The sequence below is a fragment of the Phascolarctos cinereus genome, unplaced genomic scaffold (assembly GCF_003287225.1).
Source record: "Phascolarctos cinereus isolate Bilbo 61053 unplaced genomic scaffold, phaCin_HiC Scaffold_3;HRSCAF=262, whole genome shotgun sequence".
Taxonomy (NCBI): domain Eukaryota; kingdom Metazoa; phylum Chordata; class Mammalia; order Diprotodontia; family Phascolarctidae; genus Phascolarctos; species Phascolarctos cinereus.
In genome coordinates, this window is record NW_027555736.1 from 243,900,917 (window position 1) to 243,922,488 (window position 21,572).

At 38.2% G+C, this 21,572-nt stretch overlaps 1 protein-coding gene across 1 annotated transcript in view; it reads left to right on the top strand.

The window, feature by feature from the left end:
- The window catches only part of SYNE2 (spectrin repeat containing nuclear envelope protein 2), a 352,560-nt gene that overhangs the window by 206,736 nt on the left and 124,252 nt on the right, over positions 1–21,572 (top strand). The window contains 6 exon segments of the mRNA XM_020986547.2: positions 5,219–5,336; positions 5,339–5,445; positions 12,763–12,945; positions 15,040–15,165; positions 16,103–16,224; positions 21,057–21,195. Of these exon segments, the coding sequence (XP_020842206.1) occupies positions 5,219–5,336; positions 5,339–5,445; positions 12,763–12,945; positions 15,040–15,165; positions 16,103–16,224; positions 21,057–21,195 (795 nt within the window).

The window sequence follows — 21,572 nt, forward strand, 5'->3', positions numbered from 1 at the left end:
GATCTATAGAGTTCAGACCATAGTGATAAGGGAATCCCCTCTACAACGTGTCTGAGGTGTGATCATCCATCCAGCCTTTGCTTGAAATCTTCTAATAAAGGGGATCCCATGAACTACTCAGGAAATCCTTCCACTTTAGGGTATTTCAAATAATAAGTTTATCATTACACTCATGCTAAATCTTTGTCTCTGTAACTTTAACTGATTATTCCTAAGTCTCCTCTCTATGGCCAAGTGGTAGAGTACTCTCTCTTCTTCATGACAGCCCTTCATATACTTGGAGAGCTATCATACTGTGTTTCCCCCCTTCCCCTCCAAAGTATCTCTAGGTTAAGTATCTCCAGTACCTGATCCTTTCATGACATGGTCTCGGCGCTTTTTACATCATGGTTTTCTATATTCATTCTCAGCTTGTTAATATCCTTCTTAAAATGTGGCCATCAGAACTGTATTTAAAACTCCAGATATGGTCTGATTAGGTCACAATGTGACTATATAATAATAACTATTATGTTATTAATATATAGGGGGGATAAGACAGTGGATATTACTTCATTACATACATGTATAGAATCATGTTTTGCTATGCACATTGCTGGTATTATAGGACAGATAGACAAATATGTTGTGGCTCTGATTGCAAAATATTAATAAGTTAATTTAAAGGATTCCTAAATGAGAACGTATGGATGTGGCATCAAGATTAAAGTTATATTCAATGTTTGTTGAATGTGCACTTTCATTTCCTACCATGTACAAGGCATTGGGCCAAGTGCTACATGTGTTAAAGTAAAAACAAAACAGTCCCTGCCCTCGAGGAGAATAGGTTTTCCTGATGGAGTAAATACCATATAATTTGTGGAAGAATAGAGAATTAACAGCTATTGGAAGATCAGGAAGTCTTTGGATATGAGGTGACATCCAAGTGAGCTTTGAAGGAATCCAGGGGTACTGTGAGACAAAGGTAGAGAGCCTTTGGGCTGGGGAGTTCTGATCAAAGGTAGAAAGGCCAGCTAGAAGGCTTGACTACAATGAAGAGTGCAGAATAGAAATAACCACAGATAAGTCTGGAAAGGTATGTAGGAACCAGATCGTGGAGGACTTTGAACCCCAGCCTTCGGGAGTGTGTATTTTTTCCTAGTGGCACCAGAGAGCCATTTCCTTTTTTGAACAGAGGAACAATATTGTCCAACTGGTGTTTTAGGAATATTAATTGGGCAACTGTGGGGATCAAAGTTGAGGATTACTTAAAGGGGGAACGGAGAGGCACATGATTGACGTGGGCAAACTGCAACACATTGCAAACTGAATTATGTCACAGAAGCACTGAAAAGGATATCATCAAAGGAATGTAGGAGCAACAGAGGCTGAAAGGGCCGTGTGAGAAGAGTAAGAAATAACTGACGAGCAACACACATGCTCCCCTGGTATCTGTGCAAGGTCAAGAGAAAGTGACGAAGGCCTCCAGTATTTTATGGGAGAACAGTGACAAGAGTAGAGAAGACAAGGCTTGATAGTTTGAAAGCCCACATGAACGAGAGCCCAGTCTGCCTGAGAGAAAGGGTTTCACTAGAGAGAGAAGAGAGACTGGAAAATATTATTATAGTAGAGGTAGCTAATGATGAGGTCAGGGCATAGGAATGAAGAGAAAAGGGGATAGATACAAAATGTTAGGGAGCGAGAATGGAGAAAATTTGCCAATTTATTGACTTTGAGGGATGAAAAAGAGAAAGGGGAAGGGAAAGGAACAAACATTTATTAAACACCTACTATGTGCTGGGCACTGTGTTAAGCACTTTACAAATATCTCATTTGATCCTCAATCCTGGGAGGTAGGTACTGTCATTAATTTCATTTTTGCCATTAAGGAATCTGAGGCCATAACTTGCCCAGGATCACACAGCTAATACGTATCTAAGACTGAATTTGAACTCAGGTCTTCCTGACTCCAGGCCTAGCACTCTACTCTCTCTCCATATATAAATACACACCCACTGTCACACCTAGATACCTTCAATGACTTAAGGATAACTACAAAATTATGAATCTTGGGAACTAAAAGGATGGTGGTCCCTCAAAAGAAATAGGGAATTTTAGAGGAGAGATGGGCTTTTTTGGAGAAAAAGATAGTTAATTCTGTTTTGAGGATTTTGAATTTGATGATGATGGTGGTGGTGGTGGTGGTTGTAGTGGATGGTTCAGGTAGAGATTACTAACAGGCACTTGGGTAACATGGGCCTGGAATTCAAGATAGATTAGGGGTGGGAGAACATAGTTGGGAATCATATATATGAGACAATTGAACTGATGGAAGCAGATGAAATCGTAAAGGGCAGGATTACAGAAAGAAGAGGAAGATACCTGTGCTTTATTGAGCAAGAGATGAATATTGATCCAAGACATAATAGTGAGACTACCAGAAGTGAGCAGTTTCATAGATACCCAAGGAAGAAACAGTATCCAGAAGAAAGTGGTTAATGGTTTTGCAGGCCATAGAGATGTCTAATAGGATGAGGTCTGAAAAAAGGCCATCCATCAGACTTAGCAGTTAAGAGACTTAGTGAGTTTTGAGGGAATGGCTTCAGTAGAGTGGCAAGGTCAGAAGCTGCATTGTAAGGATTAAAAAAATCAGTGAGAGGAAATACCAGAGAAGTTGGGAGGTGGGTGGGGAGCAGACCTCCCCTCCAGTCTTTGCAGAGGTGGGAGACAAGCAGTATGAAATATTGTATATACTGTCAGATACGGTTGATGTGTTGGTATTTTTTTTCCTAAGGCACTTCTTTTTCCATATTTAACCTTTGTTATAAGGGTTGGATTGATGCATAGGGGAGAAAGCTATCCAGAAATGAAGATGATGTAAAAATTAAAGGTATCAATAAAAATAATTTTTTAAAAGAAAAAAAGCAAATGGTGGCAACAAGTACAAACAGTTCTTTCTAGGATTTTGGCAGAGAAAGGTAAAAAAAAAGACAAAGAATAATAATATCAAGTGAAGTTATTTTAAGGTTGGAGAAGACCTCAACATGTTTATAGGCAGCAGACAAAGAGTTAATAGATATGGAGAAATTGGAAATGAGAGAGGAAAAGATTAAGGGGACAAATGTCTGACTGCTACAGAAAAGTGTGACAAGTAAAGGGGCTAGAATTGGTAAAGTGGGGGGGCTGTTTTCACAAATGAAAAGTCATTTACTGTTAATGTGAGAGTTTGAGGTCACTCTCTGATCTTCTTCATAGCGTAGATATTGTAACTAATAAGCTATATTTATGTTATCACATTTTATTAATAAATTGTATATTAATAATTACTATTAGGAAAGGGGTTTTCTCCAGTTCTTAATTTATATTTAATGAATTTGGTGGACTCTTGACCTAATTAACTAATGAGATTGAGGATGCATTGTTATGCATGAAAAAGAAAGTATATCCTTGGAACACTCTGCAACTCAGTATGACAAAATTAAATATTTTAGGAACAAGTCAAGTGGAAGATTGAGGAGTGACCTACAGGTGCGTGTGGCCAACCCCAACTACCTGGCTCAGTGGGGAAACCGCACTTTAATTGTTTTAGTAAAGAATCTTCTCAAAAATCCTGTTTGCAAAATAAAGGTGACAGCAATTTCATCAGAAAAGACCTCTCCTTATCCATTCTTTCTTCTTTATGTTCTCTCTATATGACAAGAAAACAGTCTCTTCTATATCAGTCTTCATAGGTCAAAAAATTTAAAAACAAAAAATACTGAAAAACCCCACAAACTCTCTCCCTACTCTATAGTAAGAAACATTTTGTCACATGATACTTTTTCAACTGTAATTCTCCTACTGCCAACTCAAACTGCCTACTCCCCAACATTCTGTTTGGCTTGTAAAGGTATAGGAACGGTATCTACTGTCTCTGGGAAAGCTGAGTGAAACATGTTTTACATTTTAAAATAAAGTTTTCTTAATCTTTTTTGTAATGTGCATTCCTTTGGCAACTGATGTAGGCTGCAGATCAGAGTTTAACAAACTATGGCCCCGAGGGGCAAACCTTGCAAGACAGCTGTTTTTGTGTAGCCTGTGGGCCGATAACAGCTTTTACATTTTTAAAAACAATAAAACTTTATTTTAAAAGGTAAAAACTGTTCTTAGTTCAAGGGTCATGTTGTAGTGGGCTACAGCCTGGGGTGGGGTGAAGTTTGCAAAAGGCTTCTTTATAGACCAATCTATATACTCCTCTATATACTCCTTCTCAGAATAATGCTTATAAATGCATAAAATACATTATATTGGAGTAGATATCAAAATGCTAAAAAGAAACAAGATCCAGACCCTGATCTAAAAGAATATAGAGTCCCTCACAATTAAGACAAGTGATAATAAGTATTTACAGCAGAAAAGAAGCATGTGTGTCTTAGATAATTTTATCATTTTAAAGCAAAGATCTAATATAATTATTGAAGCACTTCACTTTGGTAACTGGGAGAACTTTTTCCCATGGGTTACTTATGCAGTTATTTCTGTGTAGAAACATGTTACATGTCCTCTCTTTAATACAGCTATCAATTTGACTGAGGAAAGAAGACAGCAGATAGAATTTCAGGCTCTCCATATTGGGATAAAAGGTTATATTCAAGATACTTCAAATGTAGATTTTTAGATTATCTTTACCATTTGACAGCTGAACCACATATAAACTATATGAAAATATGAGAAAAATTTCCCAGGTTTCGGAATGTATATTTTCATCAGGTAGAATTCAGTTATAGCAAAGAACAAGTGTCCTATATAAAAAAAGTACACGATGGCCATGTAAATATTGCTTAATCGCATCATAAAACTTTAAACTGGCCAGTACTTTGAAATGAGACAAACACACACACACACACACACACACACACACACACACACACACACACACACACACACACACAGAACCTTTCTCTTGGGATTCGATGTTTAATGAACTGTGAGCCAGTTTACTTCCTTGGTACACAGGAATACTATACCTGTGCAGATGCAAATTGGCTGGTTGGAAACCTGTTGCTAGATCACGTGTTTTTTTGGTGTGTGTCTGTGTCTGTGTGTCTGTTTGTGAAGGTTTTGTTTTTCTGCATTTGGAGTATTATTTTGTTGTTGTGTTTGAGAAACACGGAAGGATTTGTGCACCTTGCGGTTTAAATTTTCTGAACTCTAGATTCCTAGCTTTCTCTTGCTTACATATCCTTTGGATTTACTACAGGGCGATTCGGCTTTCACTGGAGCCCCTGCTCAGAGCTCTGCACAACAAGGATCTTTGGAGGAAACCGTGGCGAGTTCCAGGCCAGAGTCTGTGGAGATCCTCCATGTCTGCCAGAAACAGGTGCTGAGCTGGAGCTGTGGCTTAACAGAGCTCACCTCTCATTCAGTGATGAAACACTAACCCCAGAAATGCAGCAGATGGTGGAACAGGAGCTAGCTGGTTGTCAGGTAAGGCGGAATGGTCAGAGTTTACCTATACGCCAATCACCTTACTGTGTCGGATGAGTTTTTCTCTTAAAGCAACAGTGTACGTTTATGACTATTCTTTCCTCTCTTCACCTTGTGTAGAGTTCAATTAATAATAATGTTTTAGTTTTGAGAATGACTTATTTCTTCTGAAAATTTCCTGTTAATTATTTAAATATTTAGTCATCTAAAATGCAACTTTGTCCAGGATTGGAAAGGGAAAATATAGAATGTGCATATTCTATGTTGGTGTTTATTCATGTAGGACGTGTTATAATTTGTGCTATATAGTATAATCTGTCATGCAATTAGCACTTTCTGATTGAGTCATCCTAGGAGAATCACCAATTTTGAGACACAGAAATTGTATAAAATACAATGCAATCATATGTAGTAGAAAACCAATTTTACTAGGGATAAAGAGCTAGTGAATCCTTCAGCAGATAGCTTCAACTCTGTTTTCTCAACTGTCAAATGTGGAAATCAGCGAGGCACCTTCAAAATCTTTAATTCAAATAGGTGCAATATTGCCAAAGGAATTAGTTAAAATGTGATTGATTATGAATGGCGATAAATTACTGGAGTCTTTGGAGGGCAAAAAAAAAATCACTTTTGTTGTTGTTCAGTCCCATCAGACTCTTCATGACCCTATTTGGGGTTTTCTTGGAAAAGATATTGGAGTGATTTGCCGTTTCCTTCTCCAGTTCATTTTATAGATAAACTGGGGCAAATAGAGGTTAAGTGACTTGTCCAGGATCACACAGCGAGTAAGTGGCAAAGGCTAGATTTGAAATCAAGTCTTCTGGAATCTAGGGCCAGTGCTGTATCCACTGCATCACCTTGCTGCCTAGTGAATTAATCATATGGCATAGTACAAATCTTGAACTCAAGAAAATCCAAGTTGAAATCCTGTCTCACACACTTACTAGCTGTGTGACCCTGGACAACTCAGTTAACCTCTTTAAGCCTCACTTTCCTCATTTGTAAATGGAGGTCTTCATAGCCTTATCAATAAAAAGGTGATAGTAATAGTACCTACCTCAAAAGCCTGCTTTGAGAATCACTGGAGATAATGACATATATAAAGCTTTGCAAACTTTAAAGAACTAATAAAGCTATTATTAAATTACATTGGTGAGGGCAACCAAATTCTATATACATATAAGGGATTATTGTTAATTTCTGCTGTTGAATCATTTCAGTCATATCTGACTCTTTGTGACTCCATTTGAGGTTTTCTTGGCAAAGATACTGGCGTGGTTTGCCGTTTCCTTCTCTGGCTCCTTTATAGATGAGCTACTGAGGCAAACAGGGTTAAGTGACTTGTCCAGGCTCACACATCTAGTCAGCGTCTGAGGCCAGACATTGACTCTTCCTGACTCCAGGACTGGCACTCTATCCACCGTATCACCTAGCTGCCTGCCCCTTATTCTTAACTCCTGTCTGCAAAACCAGTGCTTTTCACAGGCAAATTTTAATGGAAACCCAACTGTTTATCTTCCATTTAGAATATTCTGAACCTCATTCCTTGTTGGAGGGCCTAACAAAATTTGTGTGTGTGTGTGTGTGTGTGTGTGTGTGTGTGTGTGTGTGTGTGTGTGTGAGAGAGAGAGAGAGAGAGAGAGAGAGAGAGAGAGAGAGAGAGAGAGAGAGAGAGAAATGGGACAGTGCATTAGCGTACGTGTGTGTAATAGTGCAGATAAATAAGAGAAATATTAGCAGTATATAATTAAAAAAGATTTTGATATTCATTTTATACAGTAGAAAATTAAGGGGTTGATGAACATTATCTTAACCTTCAAGCCAACTTTTCAAATGCTAGCCTTTCAACAACTTTGATTCCTTTGTACTGACATCCAAAATTACTGGTCTTGAAGCAAGAACAGAGCCAACACCTGCCTCAGACACTTCCTAGCTCTGGGACCCAAGACGAGTCATTTTAATCCCTCTCAGGTTCTGTTTCCTAAACTGTGTTCCAGCATTTAGCACAGTGACTGACATATAGTAGGTGCTTAATAAATTCTGGTTGACTGACTAGTTAATAATTGGCAAAATGAGGATGATAACAGCACCTACTTTACAGGTTGTTCTGAGGATGAAATGTGATAATGTGTAGTCAAGTCAATAAGCATTTATCAAGCACATATTTATTACTTATTTATGTGCCAGGGGTCAGGCTATGTGCTACATGGTATGCAGTGGGGCTCAGGAATGCAACAACCACCAAAAAAAGGCAAAAACAGCTTCTGCCCTCAAGAAGTTCACAATCTAAAACAAACAACTGTGTATAAACAAGCTATATGCAGGATAAACTGGAGATGTGAGAGGGAAAGCATTAGCATTAAAGGGGATTGAGAAAGCCTTGCAGAAGGAAGGATTATAGCTTCATCTTGAAAAAAGGCAGGAGACAGAGACAAGGAGCAAGAATTCTGGACATTGGAAACCGCCAATGAAAACACATTATCAGGGGATTAAATTTCTTGTATGAAGAATAGCAAGGAGGCAAGAGGAGATGGGAGTTGTATTTAAAGATGTTGCAAAGATAGGACTTGACAATAGATTGGATATGGGGTAGGAGAGGGGAATGGTTAAGAAGGAGTAGAGAATGACACCTAGATTGTGAACATGGGTGAGTAGGAATTAGGAATTATTATTAGGAATTACAAATTATTAGGAAGAGGAAGGGTTTTGGGGAAAGAGAATGAGCTCAGTTTTGGACACTTTTAACTTTCAAACTTTAAAGCATAAAGTTATCTATTTGTGTTGTTGTTACAGAATAATAGCCATTATTTGTATGTCTGGTTCTTGAGTATACATTCAGTCCCAGAGAAGCCTGTTTCAGTATAAGATAAAAGGAACAGAGAACACAGTCACTGTCCTGTTTACATCCTGATAAAAATAAAATGGACAAACAGAAATTGCTTTTTCCACTTTTCGTCTTTTCTAACTGGCTTGAGGATGGATATGAAAACAGTGTACACTTGGGAGTATCATGGTACTTCATACTATACTTCCATTATGAGAGATGGAAAGTAACTTGGCAGATAATGAATTTGTGGAATAAAGTTGGTTCATAAGGAACATGAAAGCTAAGCACAATAAACACTATGGAGTAGAATGGGCAGAGTGAACCAAGAGATGATAAAGGTCACAAAATTCAGAGATGGAAGGGACCTTAGAGATCAACTCATTTTTACAGATGAGGAAACTGAGCACAAAGTACTTAAATGACTTGCCCAAGGTGAAACAACAACGGAAACCAGAATTGAGGGCTGAGAAGTTTTTACTGTCCATGTGCAAAGAAAAAAATGATTGCTTTATTGATATATGGAGGAACTTCCTCTCACATCTGTATAGTTGTTATAAATTGCAACCAACATACAAGCAAAACAAAGACTTGTCTTCATGCCAAAACAAATGTGTCTTGTGAATAAAAGAGTATTTTATTTTAGTCTAAAATAGTAGGAGTTATCTTACTGAACATTTAGAACTGGTTCCTTCATAAGATTTTAGTGCAAAGTTAGGCGTAGACAGGTAGCTAAGGGGTACAGCGGATAGAATGCCAGGCCTGAAGTCAGGAAGACCCGAGTTTAAATCCAGCCTCAGACATTTACTAGCTGTGTGACCCTGGGCAAGTCTCTTAACCCTGTGTGCTTCAGTTTCTTCATCTATAAAATGAGCTGGAGAAGGAAATGGCAAACCACTCCAATATTTTTGCCAAGAAAACTCCAAATGGGGTCACAAAGACTCAAACGTGAGTGGAACAGTTCAACAACAACAACATGTAGACAGACAGTCAAGGCATCCTTCTCTTGATTCTTCAGCATAACATGGGGCCTATAAAATAGATTCCCTGGAGGTGGGTCTGGAGCAACCTGTGGGGCCATTTTAGTGGATGGTCCAGTTGTCCCCACAAGAATGTGTGCTGGCCTGGAATATAATGGAGAACTTCCTCTCCACTGGATAAAGACATTCAAATTTTTAGGTGACTTGAAGTTGGGAGGGATAGCAAATGTGTTGCCTTGCAGTAAGGATCTCAAAAGGCTTGACTGATGGACCAAATCTAAAAAGATTAAATAGGCTAAATTCTCACACATAGATTAAAAAATAAATCAAGTACATAATTCAGGATAGGAAGGCGTGGGTAAATTTACTAAGAAAGAAATCTAGAATAGACTCCATAGGAGTCAACAAGTTGATATCAAAGGCAAAAAACTACCTTGCTCTTGTGCTACATTGAGAGATTGAGTCCAGAAGAGGGAGATGATAGGTCCATTATGTGCTACCCAAATAGATCGACAAAGACACCTCGAGCATTGTGTTCCATCCTGTACGTCATATTCTAGAAGAGGTGAAATGTGTGTTCAGACAAATATGGCCAGGATGGTGAGGAGCTTCAAAACCACGTTAGCTAAGGGTAAGTCTAAGGAACTGGCGAAGTTTATCGCAGAGATGTGAAGATGTGGGAATGACGAGGATAATAACAATAATAGCTGTCATTTATATAATACTTTAAGGTTTGCACAAAGCACTTTACAAATGCTGTCTCATTTGATCCTCACTACAACCCAGTGAGGTTGGTGTTATTATTATTCCCGGTTTATAGATAAGCAAAATGGGGCTGTGATAGGATAAGTGACTTGCCCAAGGTCATACAGATGGGGCAGAATTTGAAGGGGTCTTCCTGACTCCACATCCAGCACTCTCTCCACTATACTGCTCGGCTGTAAAGATTATCTATTGCTCACTGCCCACTGGGTTTTAAGTCTAATAGGTCTGCCAAGTTAGAATACCCCCTCTAATACTTGAAGACGGCAATCAGATGCACCCTGTCCCCATGACTTCTCCTCTCAAGGCTAAAAATCCTGCTTTCCTCAGACTATCCTCAAATGGTGTGGTCCTCAGAGATCTCACCATCTCCGTGCCTTCCTTTGGATACACTCTACTTTATAATTATCTTTACCAATGTCACTCAAAATGAAGCAAGTCAAGTCACCAAGTAATTATTAAGTGTCTACTATGTGCCAGGCACTGTGCTAACCATAAATAGTTTTCTATATCATCAAAACAGGGCAGACCACAGTGAACTCTGGTCTGTATGGGATCCATTTTAACTATGACCACATAGCCACTTGACTAAGATTTAAGGTTGGAAGGGACCTCTGAGGTCAACTAATCCAACCCCCTCATTTAGCAGATTAAAAACAGACTGAGGCACAAAGAGATTAAATGACCTGTACAAAGTCACACAGGTAGCAAGTAGCAGGACCGTGTGAACCTTGGACTCCAAATCAAGAACTTTAAAAACGAGTTTACTGAAGGAAAGAACAAAACTCATTGATGTGAGCCATTGACAAGTCCTTGGTACTGTCATGTCGTTCAAAATCGGAAGCTCGTAGGATTTTATCAGTCCCATCTGCTTTGCCACTGTACTCTAAGGACTTGATCTGACTTGCAGGTGAAACCTCCTGTTATGTGTTGTCTCCTCCATAACAATGTGAGCTCCTTGAGAGAGAGACCATCTTGCTTTTTTATTTGGTCCTCAGTGCTTCAAACATAGTAAACACTTAATTTTCATTCATTCTTTTGGGAGCCGTAAATATTGAGGGGATGTCTTTGGTGCCACTGTGGCAAACATATATTTGACCATTAATATTCCTGCAAAAGAGTTATATCATACATTGCAACTACCTTTACATGAAGCACTCAAAAAGAAGTCTATTAAAAAAAAACTAATAAATTAAATACAATAAGCACTTATTAGGCGTCTGTTATACTGTGTTGGTCTACCAGGAGTGGGGCACCGCTAGCCTTGAGGCCTGCAGGTTCCCTATGCTCGGCTACACACTGTAACCTGCTAGGCGCCATAATTGAACTTCTGTGTTGCATTTTTGGGCACAAATGAAAACTAGCGGAATTTGTAAAACAGCCTCAGAGCTGTGTTCTGCCCTCAAGTCACTGCTGCTGGTATATACCCTGGAGCATAGCTGGTTGGCATGGCTGCTTGGTTTCCTAGGCCCCAAGAGGTTACAGTTCTGATCTGTCGAGTAGAAATACAATGACGATAGCTCACTAGGACACTAACCAAGCTGGGTTACTTTTAGGCCTCTGTAGTCAGTCCCTTATGTCATCAGAAAAGTACATCAGTTTTCAGATCTTTCTTTTTTCCTAGAGTCTGTTGTTTTGAATACTTGTTTTGTTTGAAAAAGAAAAGGCTGATGATAATGAGAAAGACCTTCCTAACAGCTTTGAAGGATGTTGTATGGGAAACAGCTGATCCTTAGCCTTGTTTCCAAGTGCGTTAATTGCAGCAGGAGGGATTTAGATTAGATGTTAGGAAAGGCAGGTTTGGAAAAAAGCACCATATACTAGTAATAATAATCATGATGATAATTAGCATTTGTATTTTAACTTCTATATGCCAGACACTGTGCTAAACGCTGTACAATTATTATCTCGTTTAATCCTCACAACAACCTGGTGAGATTGTTAGTATTACTATTATCCCCACTTTGCAGTGGGAATGATATATGTGTGTACATTTCTTGTTGCTTAGTTATTTCAGTCATATCCAGTTCTTTGTGACCCCATTTGGGGATTTCTTGGCCAAGATACTGGAGAGGTTTGCCATTTCCTTCTCCAGCTCATTTTATAGATGAGGAAACTGAGGCAAACAGGGTTAAGTGACTTATCCAGGGTCACACAGCTAGGAGGTGTCTGAGGTCACATTTGAACTCAGATCTTCCCGACTCCAGGTCCAATGCTCTATCCACTGTGCCACCTAGTTACCCTACTGCACTATTACCTAGCTACGCTAATTATCTATATTAGGCTGGAAGAGTCATTTTAGCCTCTCACAGCCTCAGTTTCCTCATCTGCAAAATTAGCGGGTTGATCTACCTAGCTGCACTAATTTTCTGTATTAGTCTAGATGAGTCACTTTAACCTGTCACAGCCTCAGTTACCTCATCTGTAAAATTAGAGGGTTGGTTGAGATTATCTCTGAAGTCCCTTCTGGTTCTAGTCTGTATAAAACTGATTTTTGAGAGCTACTAGTTATCAATGGTATTTGAGGAATTTTGCTTTGAAGTTTAAGGAAAAGAAAGTTTCCTTTTGGGGCTGATTTTAATGAAATCTCGTTCAGAAGCAGAGGAACAAATGAAGCATTGCTCCAGGCCCTTTTTGTATTTGTCCGCTTTAAAATGTAATCAAATAGTCAATGAATCTGAGAAGAGTGGAGATGGAACTTTATGAGGAAAGAATAGATAAATAATCAACATTTTTTTTTTTCCTTCCTAGGCCATGTTAACAGAGATTGAGCACAAGGTGTCTTCCTTACTGGAGAATTGCAAAGATCAGGGTCTGGGAAATAGTGGAAGCACCCATCAAGAGGCAGAAGTACTTTCCTTGAAACTAAAAGCTGTGAAGTGTAATTTGGAAAAAGTCCAGGTGATGCTTCAGGACAAATACAGCGAAGGGCAGGTAAAATAGACGTGAATGTATTGATATCCATAATTGATAAGCCAATCAGAAAAAAACAAAAACCTTTGACTTCCGCTGTTGTGTCAACTCAGTGTGAAAATATTGTTAAAGTGATAAGTAAATCAGAATATTGACCTATTGGGTTAACTTTACAATGTCTTCAGACTTCATAGCAAAGTTTGTCTTAAACGAAGGCTGTTCTTCAAGTGAACCCAGTTATAACAGCGTTGGCAATAAAGCAATGTTGAATTTGTTGAAGTTTCAACAAATCTGCCTCTTCTGTTTTCTCCAGTATTTTTTATAATTTGCTTTTAAATGTTATCAACGCAAAGTATACTTGTGATAAATCAGCTGGCTCTACTTCTACATATGCACACGCACCGAATACCTTTGGGATATTAACATTAAAAAATACGACTAGGCTTACACAGTCCAAAACAATACTTCTGTGCCTTTTAAATTCATTTCAACAAAATTCAATTCACAGAATATCTTTTTAGTATTTATTATAAGGCACTGTGCCACATGTGGGGTGTAAGATTAGAGACTACAACTGTGATTTCAATGGTATGGAGAGCTCCTTCAATGAGGGAATTCCCTTTACCCAGTGCAGGTCATCATCTCTGCAACTAATAATCTCAGAAGGGTCGCTGAGAGATGAAAGGACTCACCCAGGCTCAGAGAGCTAGTATATGTTAGACCTGTATTTCAAACAGTCAATAAACATCGATTAAGCACCTGCTATGTGCCACGTACTGTGCTAAGCACTAGGGAAAGGAAAAGAGGCAAAGAGCCCTCAAAGCTGTCTGTGTTTTTGTTCTTTAGTCAGTTAGCCACGTTTGACTCTTCATAACCCCACTTGGGGTTTTCTTGGCAAAGATACTGGAGTTGTTTGCCATTTCCTTCTCAGCTCATTTTACAGATGGGGAAACTGAGGCAAACATGAGTTAAGTGACTCACCAGAGTCACACAGCTAGTAAGTGTCTGAGGCTGGATGTGCACTCGTGTCTTTCGGACTCCAGGCCCAGTACTTTATCCACTGAGCCACCTAGATGCCTCCTAGTACTTGTTCTGCTGTGTAGAGGAGGGGCACTAGAACCCCAAGCTGGTCCCTCCTGCATGCACTCACATGACTGGAAGCTCCCTGTCCTTCACATCTCAGCTCATACAGTCTCTCTTACATAAACTCATTCTTTTTAACTCACTCTTTCCATAGTGTGGCCCTGAACAAGTCACTTTACCCAAAGTGAAGATAATAACAGCACTTACCTTTTCGGGGTTGCGTGAAGTTCACATGCATAAGGCACTTTGCAGGTGTTTAAAGCGTGATGTAAATATTAGCGCTTCTTACTAGTATCCTCACAGCCCCTTACACACATACAATCTAATAGGGCCCATTTCTACCAGCAAACTCTTACTACCAGACATGAAGGTACCCGCCAGTGTTTCCTAAATAGGCCTAAGACATACCTGACCATGGAGGACCGCTTTGTGTCCCTGTAATTACAGATACACAGCTGTACCTTCCCTGCCATCAACCCTAGACTCTTAACACCTGCCTTCAAAGAGCTCAAAGTCTATTTAAAGGAGCCTAGAAGCTAATTGGATTTATGGTTTATCTTCTAAGCTTCTTTGTTTTCTTGAACTTCATTGTTTTCTGGTTTGCCTTTGTGGTAAATTTAAATTCATAGACTCAATGTTCTATCAGTGATTTTTTTTCTTTTTCCCTTTCCTCCTTTTTGCTTGTCTTTTTTTTTATTTATTTAAAAGAAAAAAAGACAAGAAACTTGTTGTTCCCAGTAAATTCATTCAGATGTAGTGGGTAGAAGAGAGAAAAAAATGGCCATTTGACTTAATGGGATGATTTTTTTTTAATGCTATGAAATAAGCACATTAAATTAAATTAAGGTAATAAAAATGCAATAGTTTACCTCAGATAAAGTTTTTTTTTAATTTCCTACATTAAATGGTTTCATTATTATATAGTTAAATTGAAGTGGTTCATTCTGTGTAAGTGAATAATTTGTCATTACATATATTATATACATATATGTATATATGTATATATATATATATTTATTTTTTTTTAAACAGCGAAGTAGCACTCTAAAGAAACCTTCAGAGGATCAAAAAGTCCTCCAGTCAGACAGGTCACCTGTGTTTGAATCTATTTCATTTGAAAGCCCACTCTTCGGCCGACGAAAAGGTTTCCAACAACAGGTAATTTTAGCCCTTGCACAAAATAATGAAGCACAAAAATAATCTTTTTCATGTGGAATGGTCCTTCATTCTTAAAATGTGAAGCTGGTATTGGTGGGTTTGCTTCTGTGACTTGGCGGGGAGAGTGGATCTATCTGCGTGTGTGCCCAGGGTTGTGCAGCTAATTAGATGGCAGAACAGAACCAGCCCTGGTCCTGAAGTCAGAAAGACATGAGTTCAATATCTAACTGCGGACAATGTACTGGTTGTGTGTCACCTAATCTCTTTACCTCAGTTTCCTCATTTTTAAAGTGGGAATAGTAATAGCACTGCCTGCCCCGCCCCCCCAGGTTATTGTGAGAATTGAATAATATTTGTAAAGATCTTCAGGAACCTTAAAGCACTAAATATGAATGCTATTTTTAATTTTTATTCCATCTCATTACCAATAACTTCTGCTGCATTTTGATGGAATGTGTTACTCTTAGTGATACTATTTCTTTGTTCTTTGGTTACTGTGCTGCTGAATGGAAGCTGAGCCAAAATCTCCAGTGGGAACTTTGTAATGTGGCTATTTTATTGCCTTTCCCCCATCAGTATTGTATTGGTTAAAATGAGTTAAAATTCGTTAATATTCATTAAAATGAATAAATGAATATTCATATATATGCTATTTCAAAAATGTGATTGACATCATAATGCACATGTGTGTTTCAGATGGATCTTGGAGGGGCTTATGGTGGGGGAAACCATCGTAGATTATGAGCTACTTATGAGCTAACTCATAAGTAACTTATGAGTAACTCATAACTTATAAGCTATGGAACTGAAAACTCAGAATTGGTTCAGAATTTTACTGTCCTAGCAACACCGACAGAATACATAAAGGGAAGGGGCACCCTGTAGATACATGACCTTTATGACTGATGTAAATGTTTTCTTCCTTGTTCATTCATAGGCCTCAGAATTAAAACCAGGTGAACAGAAGGATCTCTTCAGGTTCATTGAAATCCATGCTGAGAAAATGTGGCCTCAGCAGGACCAAAGGGATGATGGTAAAACCCAGGAATCACTTCTAAGGTATAAACTTTTAAATAGTTGGGCATAAACAAACTAACGAAAATGATTAAATATGGTAAAAGCCCATGCTTGGTGGGACTTTGGGCACACACGGACATTTGTTTGTTGTTGGTTACCATTTAAGTTGATACAGTCTTCCTAGAAAAGAAGCTGGTGACATGTAACGAGCCATGAAATTAGCCATACCTTTTGGCTTCATTTTTCTTTTCCCCTTGTTGCTCTGGATCTGTAATTTCGTCAGTGTGGGGGGATTCCCTGCGTGGAGACTCCTTTTCTGCACTGATGAATATCAGCAATTTCTACATCCATCATCGCCTTAAAGTGTTGCCTTGGGCAATGAGAAGTTAAGTCACTGGCCCAAGTTAGTAGGTATAAGAAGCAAGACTTGAATTCAGGTCTTCCTGGCTTCAAGGCTGGTAAGACATAGTGGTAAACTGAACCCTTCTCAGCAATTCAAGGATCTAAGGCATCTCCAAAGGCCTCATGATGGAAAATGCTATCTACATTCAAAGACAGGACTATGGAGTTTGAATGCAGATTGAAGCCTACTATTTGCTATTTTTTTCCTTCTGTTGAGTTTTGTTTCCTTTTTCTGGTGGTTTCTCCTATTGGTTCTGAGTCTTACTCTCAACATCACTAATGTGAAAATATGTTTAACAGGAATGTATATGTATAGCCTATATCAGATTGTATGCCATCTTGGGGAGAGAAGGGGAGAAAAATTTAAAACTCAAAAGCTTATGGAAGTGATTGTTGATAATTCAAAATAAATTAATAAAAAAGAAAGTTTTAAAAAAAGTGGTGTAGTGGATAAGATGCTAGATTTCTAATCGGGAAGATCTAAGTTCAAATCCTGCCTCAGAGACTTGATATTTGTACGACAGTAGGCAAACGGCTTAACTTCTCTGTGCCTCAGTTTCCTTATCTATAAAATGAAGGGTTAGATTTGAAGCTTTTAAAAATATTTTTATTTAAAGTTTGGAGTTCAAATTCTATCCCTCTCTTCCTCCCCCGTACCTGAGATGATAAGCAATCAGATATAGGTTATACATGTGCAATTATGTGTAATGTTTCCATATTAGTCACTTTGTACAAGAAGACTTGAATAAAAGAAAAAAAAAGTGAAAAATAATCATGTTTCAGTCTGTATTCATACAATATCCATTTTTCCTGGAGGCAGATAGTATGCTTCATCATTAGTCCTTTGGGATTATCTTGCATCATTGTATTGCTGAGAATAGCCAAGTTCTTCACAGAACAATATTGCTGTTATAGTGTACACCGCATTCTCCTGGTTCTGTTCACTTTACTATGCATCATTTCATGTAAGTCCAGGTTTTTCTGAAATCATCTTGCTTATCATTTCTTATAGCACAATAATATTCCATTACGATCATATACCACAGCTTGTTCAGTCATTCCCCAATTGATGGGCATCCCTTTGATTTCCAGTTCTTAGCTACCACAGAAAGAGCTGCTACAAATATTTTTGTGCAACTAGGTCCTTTGCCCCTTTTTTGATGTCTTTGGGACATAGACTTACCAGTAGTATTGCTGGATCAGAGCGTATGCGTAATTCGATAGTTTTTGGCATGGTTCCAAATTGCTCTCCAGAATGGTTGGATCTCTTCACGACTCCAGCAGTGCATTAGTGTCCCAGTTTTCCCACATCCACTCCGACATTTATCATTTTCCTCTTTTGTCATGTTAGCCAATCTGATAGATGTGATGAGGTACCTCAGAGTTGTGTTTATTTGTATTTCTTTAATCAATAGTGATTTAGAGCATTTTTTCATACGACTGTAGATATCTTTTATTTCTTTGAAAACTGCCTGTTCATATCCTTTGACCATTGGGGAATGACTTGCATTCTTACAAATTTGGCTCAGTTCTCTATTTGAGAAATGAGGCCTCTGTAAGATATACTTGTGGCAGAATTTCCCCCCAGTTTTCTACTTTCCTTATAACTTTGGTTGTGTATTGGTTTTGTTTGTGCAAAACCTTTTAAATTTTATGTAATTAAAATGATCTATTTAACATTTTGTAATTCTCTCTGTATCTTCTTTGGTTCTAAATTCTTCCCTTAACCGTAAATCTGACATGTTCTCTTAATTTGCTTATGGTATCACCCTTTATGTGTAAATCATGTACCCATTTTGACCATATCTTGGTATACAGTATGAGATGTTGGTCTATACCTAGTTTCTGCCATACTGTTTTCCAGTTTTCCCAGCAGTTTTTGTCAAATAATGACTTTTTGTTTTGTCATGTTGGCTTGGCCAGTAGTAGTACTACTATTCCAAAAAGTAGTAGCCCCTTAATAAATGTTTATTGACCTACTGACTCTGGATTTTATCTGCAAAATAAATTCTTATTTATAAAATGAAATGGTTGAAGGAAGTAATCTCTATCAATACCAACATAATGGAGAACTCCATCCTAATGAAGAATGAATAATAAGAATTCAGTTCAGTCAACAAATATTTGTTAAGTATATGCTATGTGCACAGCATACAAAATGTGGAAGAATATATAGACTTGTGAAAAAATAGATAGTGGATAAAGGACTGGCCTTAAGAGTCTGGAACACCTGGACTCTTAGTCCTACAGATGATACATGCTGTGCCTGTGACAATGGGCAAGTCACTTACCCTCTCAGTGGCCCCAGGCAAGTCCCTGCAATAAAGTTATAGAGGAGTTGCTGATAAACATTGGTGGAGAAAGGCAGTTCCCTTCATCAATAGGAACAAAATAAACCCCCTCCCTCAACAATGAAAAATCTATATAAAGCTATGAAAAGAAGAGCAGATACAGACTATAATTATGTAAAACAAAAAATGACAAGCTGTAGTGTGTACCTGGGTGACTTAACCCATTCCCGTGTAAGGTTAATTTGAAATAAAAGGGAACATTTAATCTTTACAGTAAAAGATACTTAGGGAATTGATGTTAGCAGCCTCAGAATATTTGAAGGATTATCCTGTGCAATAGAGATTAAGCTTGCTCTGCTTTTCCCATAGGGCAGAATTTCAAGCAGTAGGTAAAAGCATAGGGTCAGAGCTAGAGAGCTCAGGACTTTAGTCTGACCCTTTCATTCGATAGACAAGCGTTCTAAGATCTAGAGAGATTAGATGAGTTGGCCAAGGTCCTACTAGTACAAGGCCCAGGCTATTACATTGCCCAGCTAGGTTTGAAGTTCAGACCCTCTAAGAAAAATGACAAGTGTTAGAGGGGATGTGGGAAAATTGAGACACTAATGCATTGTTGGTGGAGTTGTGAACTGATCCAGTCATTCTGGAGAGCAATTTTGAACTGCTCCCAAGGGTTATAAAACCATGCATATCATTTGATCCAGCAATACCACTGCTAGGTCTCTATCCCAGAGATTTTTAAAAGGGAGTGGGGATGGGGGGGGAACCTTTATGTACAAAAATATTTATAGCAGCTCTTTTTGTGGTGACAGAGAATTGGAAATTGAGGGGATGCCCATCAGTTGGGGAATGGTTGCTCAAGTTGTGGTATATGAATGTAACGGAATACTATTGAACTATAAGAAATGATGAGCAGACTTGGAAAGACTTACATAAACTGATGCTGAGTGAAGTAAGCAGAATCAGGAGAACATTGTGCGATGATCAACTTTGTTAGACTTAACTCTTCTCAGCAATACAAGCATCCAAGACAATTTTTAAGGCCTTATGATGAAAAATGTTATCCATTTCCAGAAAAAGAGCTGATATAGTCTGAATGCAGATTTAAATATACTTTTGGTTTTGGACTTGTGTTTTCTTTTACAACATGACATATGGAAATATGTTTTGTTTGACTGTACGTGTATGATCTATATCTAATTGTTTGCCTCATCAGTGGGGGTGGGGAGAAGGAGAAGGAGGGAGAGAGTTTGGAACTCAAAATTTAAAAAAAGAATGTTAAAAATTATCCTTTTATTTTATATTTCCTAATGTAATTGGAAAAATAAAATGTTAAATAAACATATAGAAAAATAGAACTTAGACCCTCTGACTCAAAGTCTAGCCCTCTTTCCACAATAACAGGCCAAGGTAACAGATCTCCACTCAAAAGAAGGGTAAAAAAATTTTTTAATCTGCTAATAATTAGGGCTATTCAAAAATAGGATGAATTATCCTAGGGAGCAGTGAACTCCCTGCTACTAGAAATGTTTAAGAAGAGGCTGAGCAGGTTTTAGATAGGGTTCATGATTTAAATAGCAAATGAGGTAAATTGGAAGACAAAGCCTCATTTTTGTCTTTGTACCATACAATCTAACAATTTCATATTTGAAAGTATTATAAGAATCTGAAGATGTTATAGTAGTGATTATCGAACCTTCCATCAGCAATGCACTGATTAAAATATGTCTATATGTCCTTGATTTGTGGGGTACATAGTATTTAAAAAGATGAACAGAACAATAATGCCTTGTGCAAATGTACTGCTACAATGGAAATAATAACTGCATTCCTTATCTCACAGAGTCGATGTGAGGAACATGTTTTGCGAATCTGAAGTGATGTATCAGTTATCATTGCAGCATTTATAACAATGCTGGCAGCTAGTAGGTAGCTAGTGAATATTTTTTAATTAAAAATATGCATAGACTTATTCTAAGGTAATGTAGATGAAGCACAAAATAGATAAAATAAAATTGTTGAACCGTAAGCTGTGTTTTGATCGGGATAGTTTGTGTTGACAAAGTACCTTGGGTATTCTTTGAATATTCCTCTGAGCAAAATGACTTCTAAAAGAATGTGCCCTGTAGCATAAAACTTTACATGCCAATTGTTTTCCTACTTTCTGCCTTTTTTCCAAAGCCCTGGAGTGTCGCACACTAGAAGTGAGTCCCCAGAATCATTTCTACCATCTCAGGAGCAAAGTGAAGATAAGTGGCAATATTTGCTTCAGGAGCTGTCAAAGGAGAAGCTGCCTCCACCTCAGCCTGTAGATGATCAGGTCAGTATGAACCTTAGCACGATTGCAGCCCTTGTCAAGATCTGGGAGCCCTCTTTCCAAAGCAAGTTATTTCTTGAAAGAAAAGTTAGAGAATTGTGTATAGCTGAATGGGAGCACTTCATAACCATCCAGTATAAATGAAAATCTTTGCAGGGGATTTAGTCCTGACCTGGAAGAACTGACTCCCATCTGTATCTAGTTTTGACTTAAGTAACTGGAGGTGTGATTCACTCCTGTTTCAGTTAATGTCATGGGGAGTGTAAGGTCCTGATGAAGTTTTAAATGTCCAAACAGTATGGTTCTTGTGCCCTGTGATTTCTTTACAAAATGTAGCTTCTTTAGATAAAGAAAGGAATAGCCGATTGGCCAAACTGGAT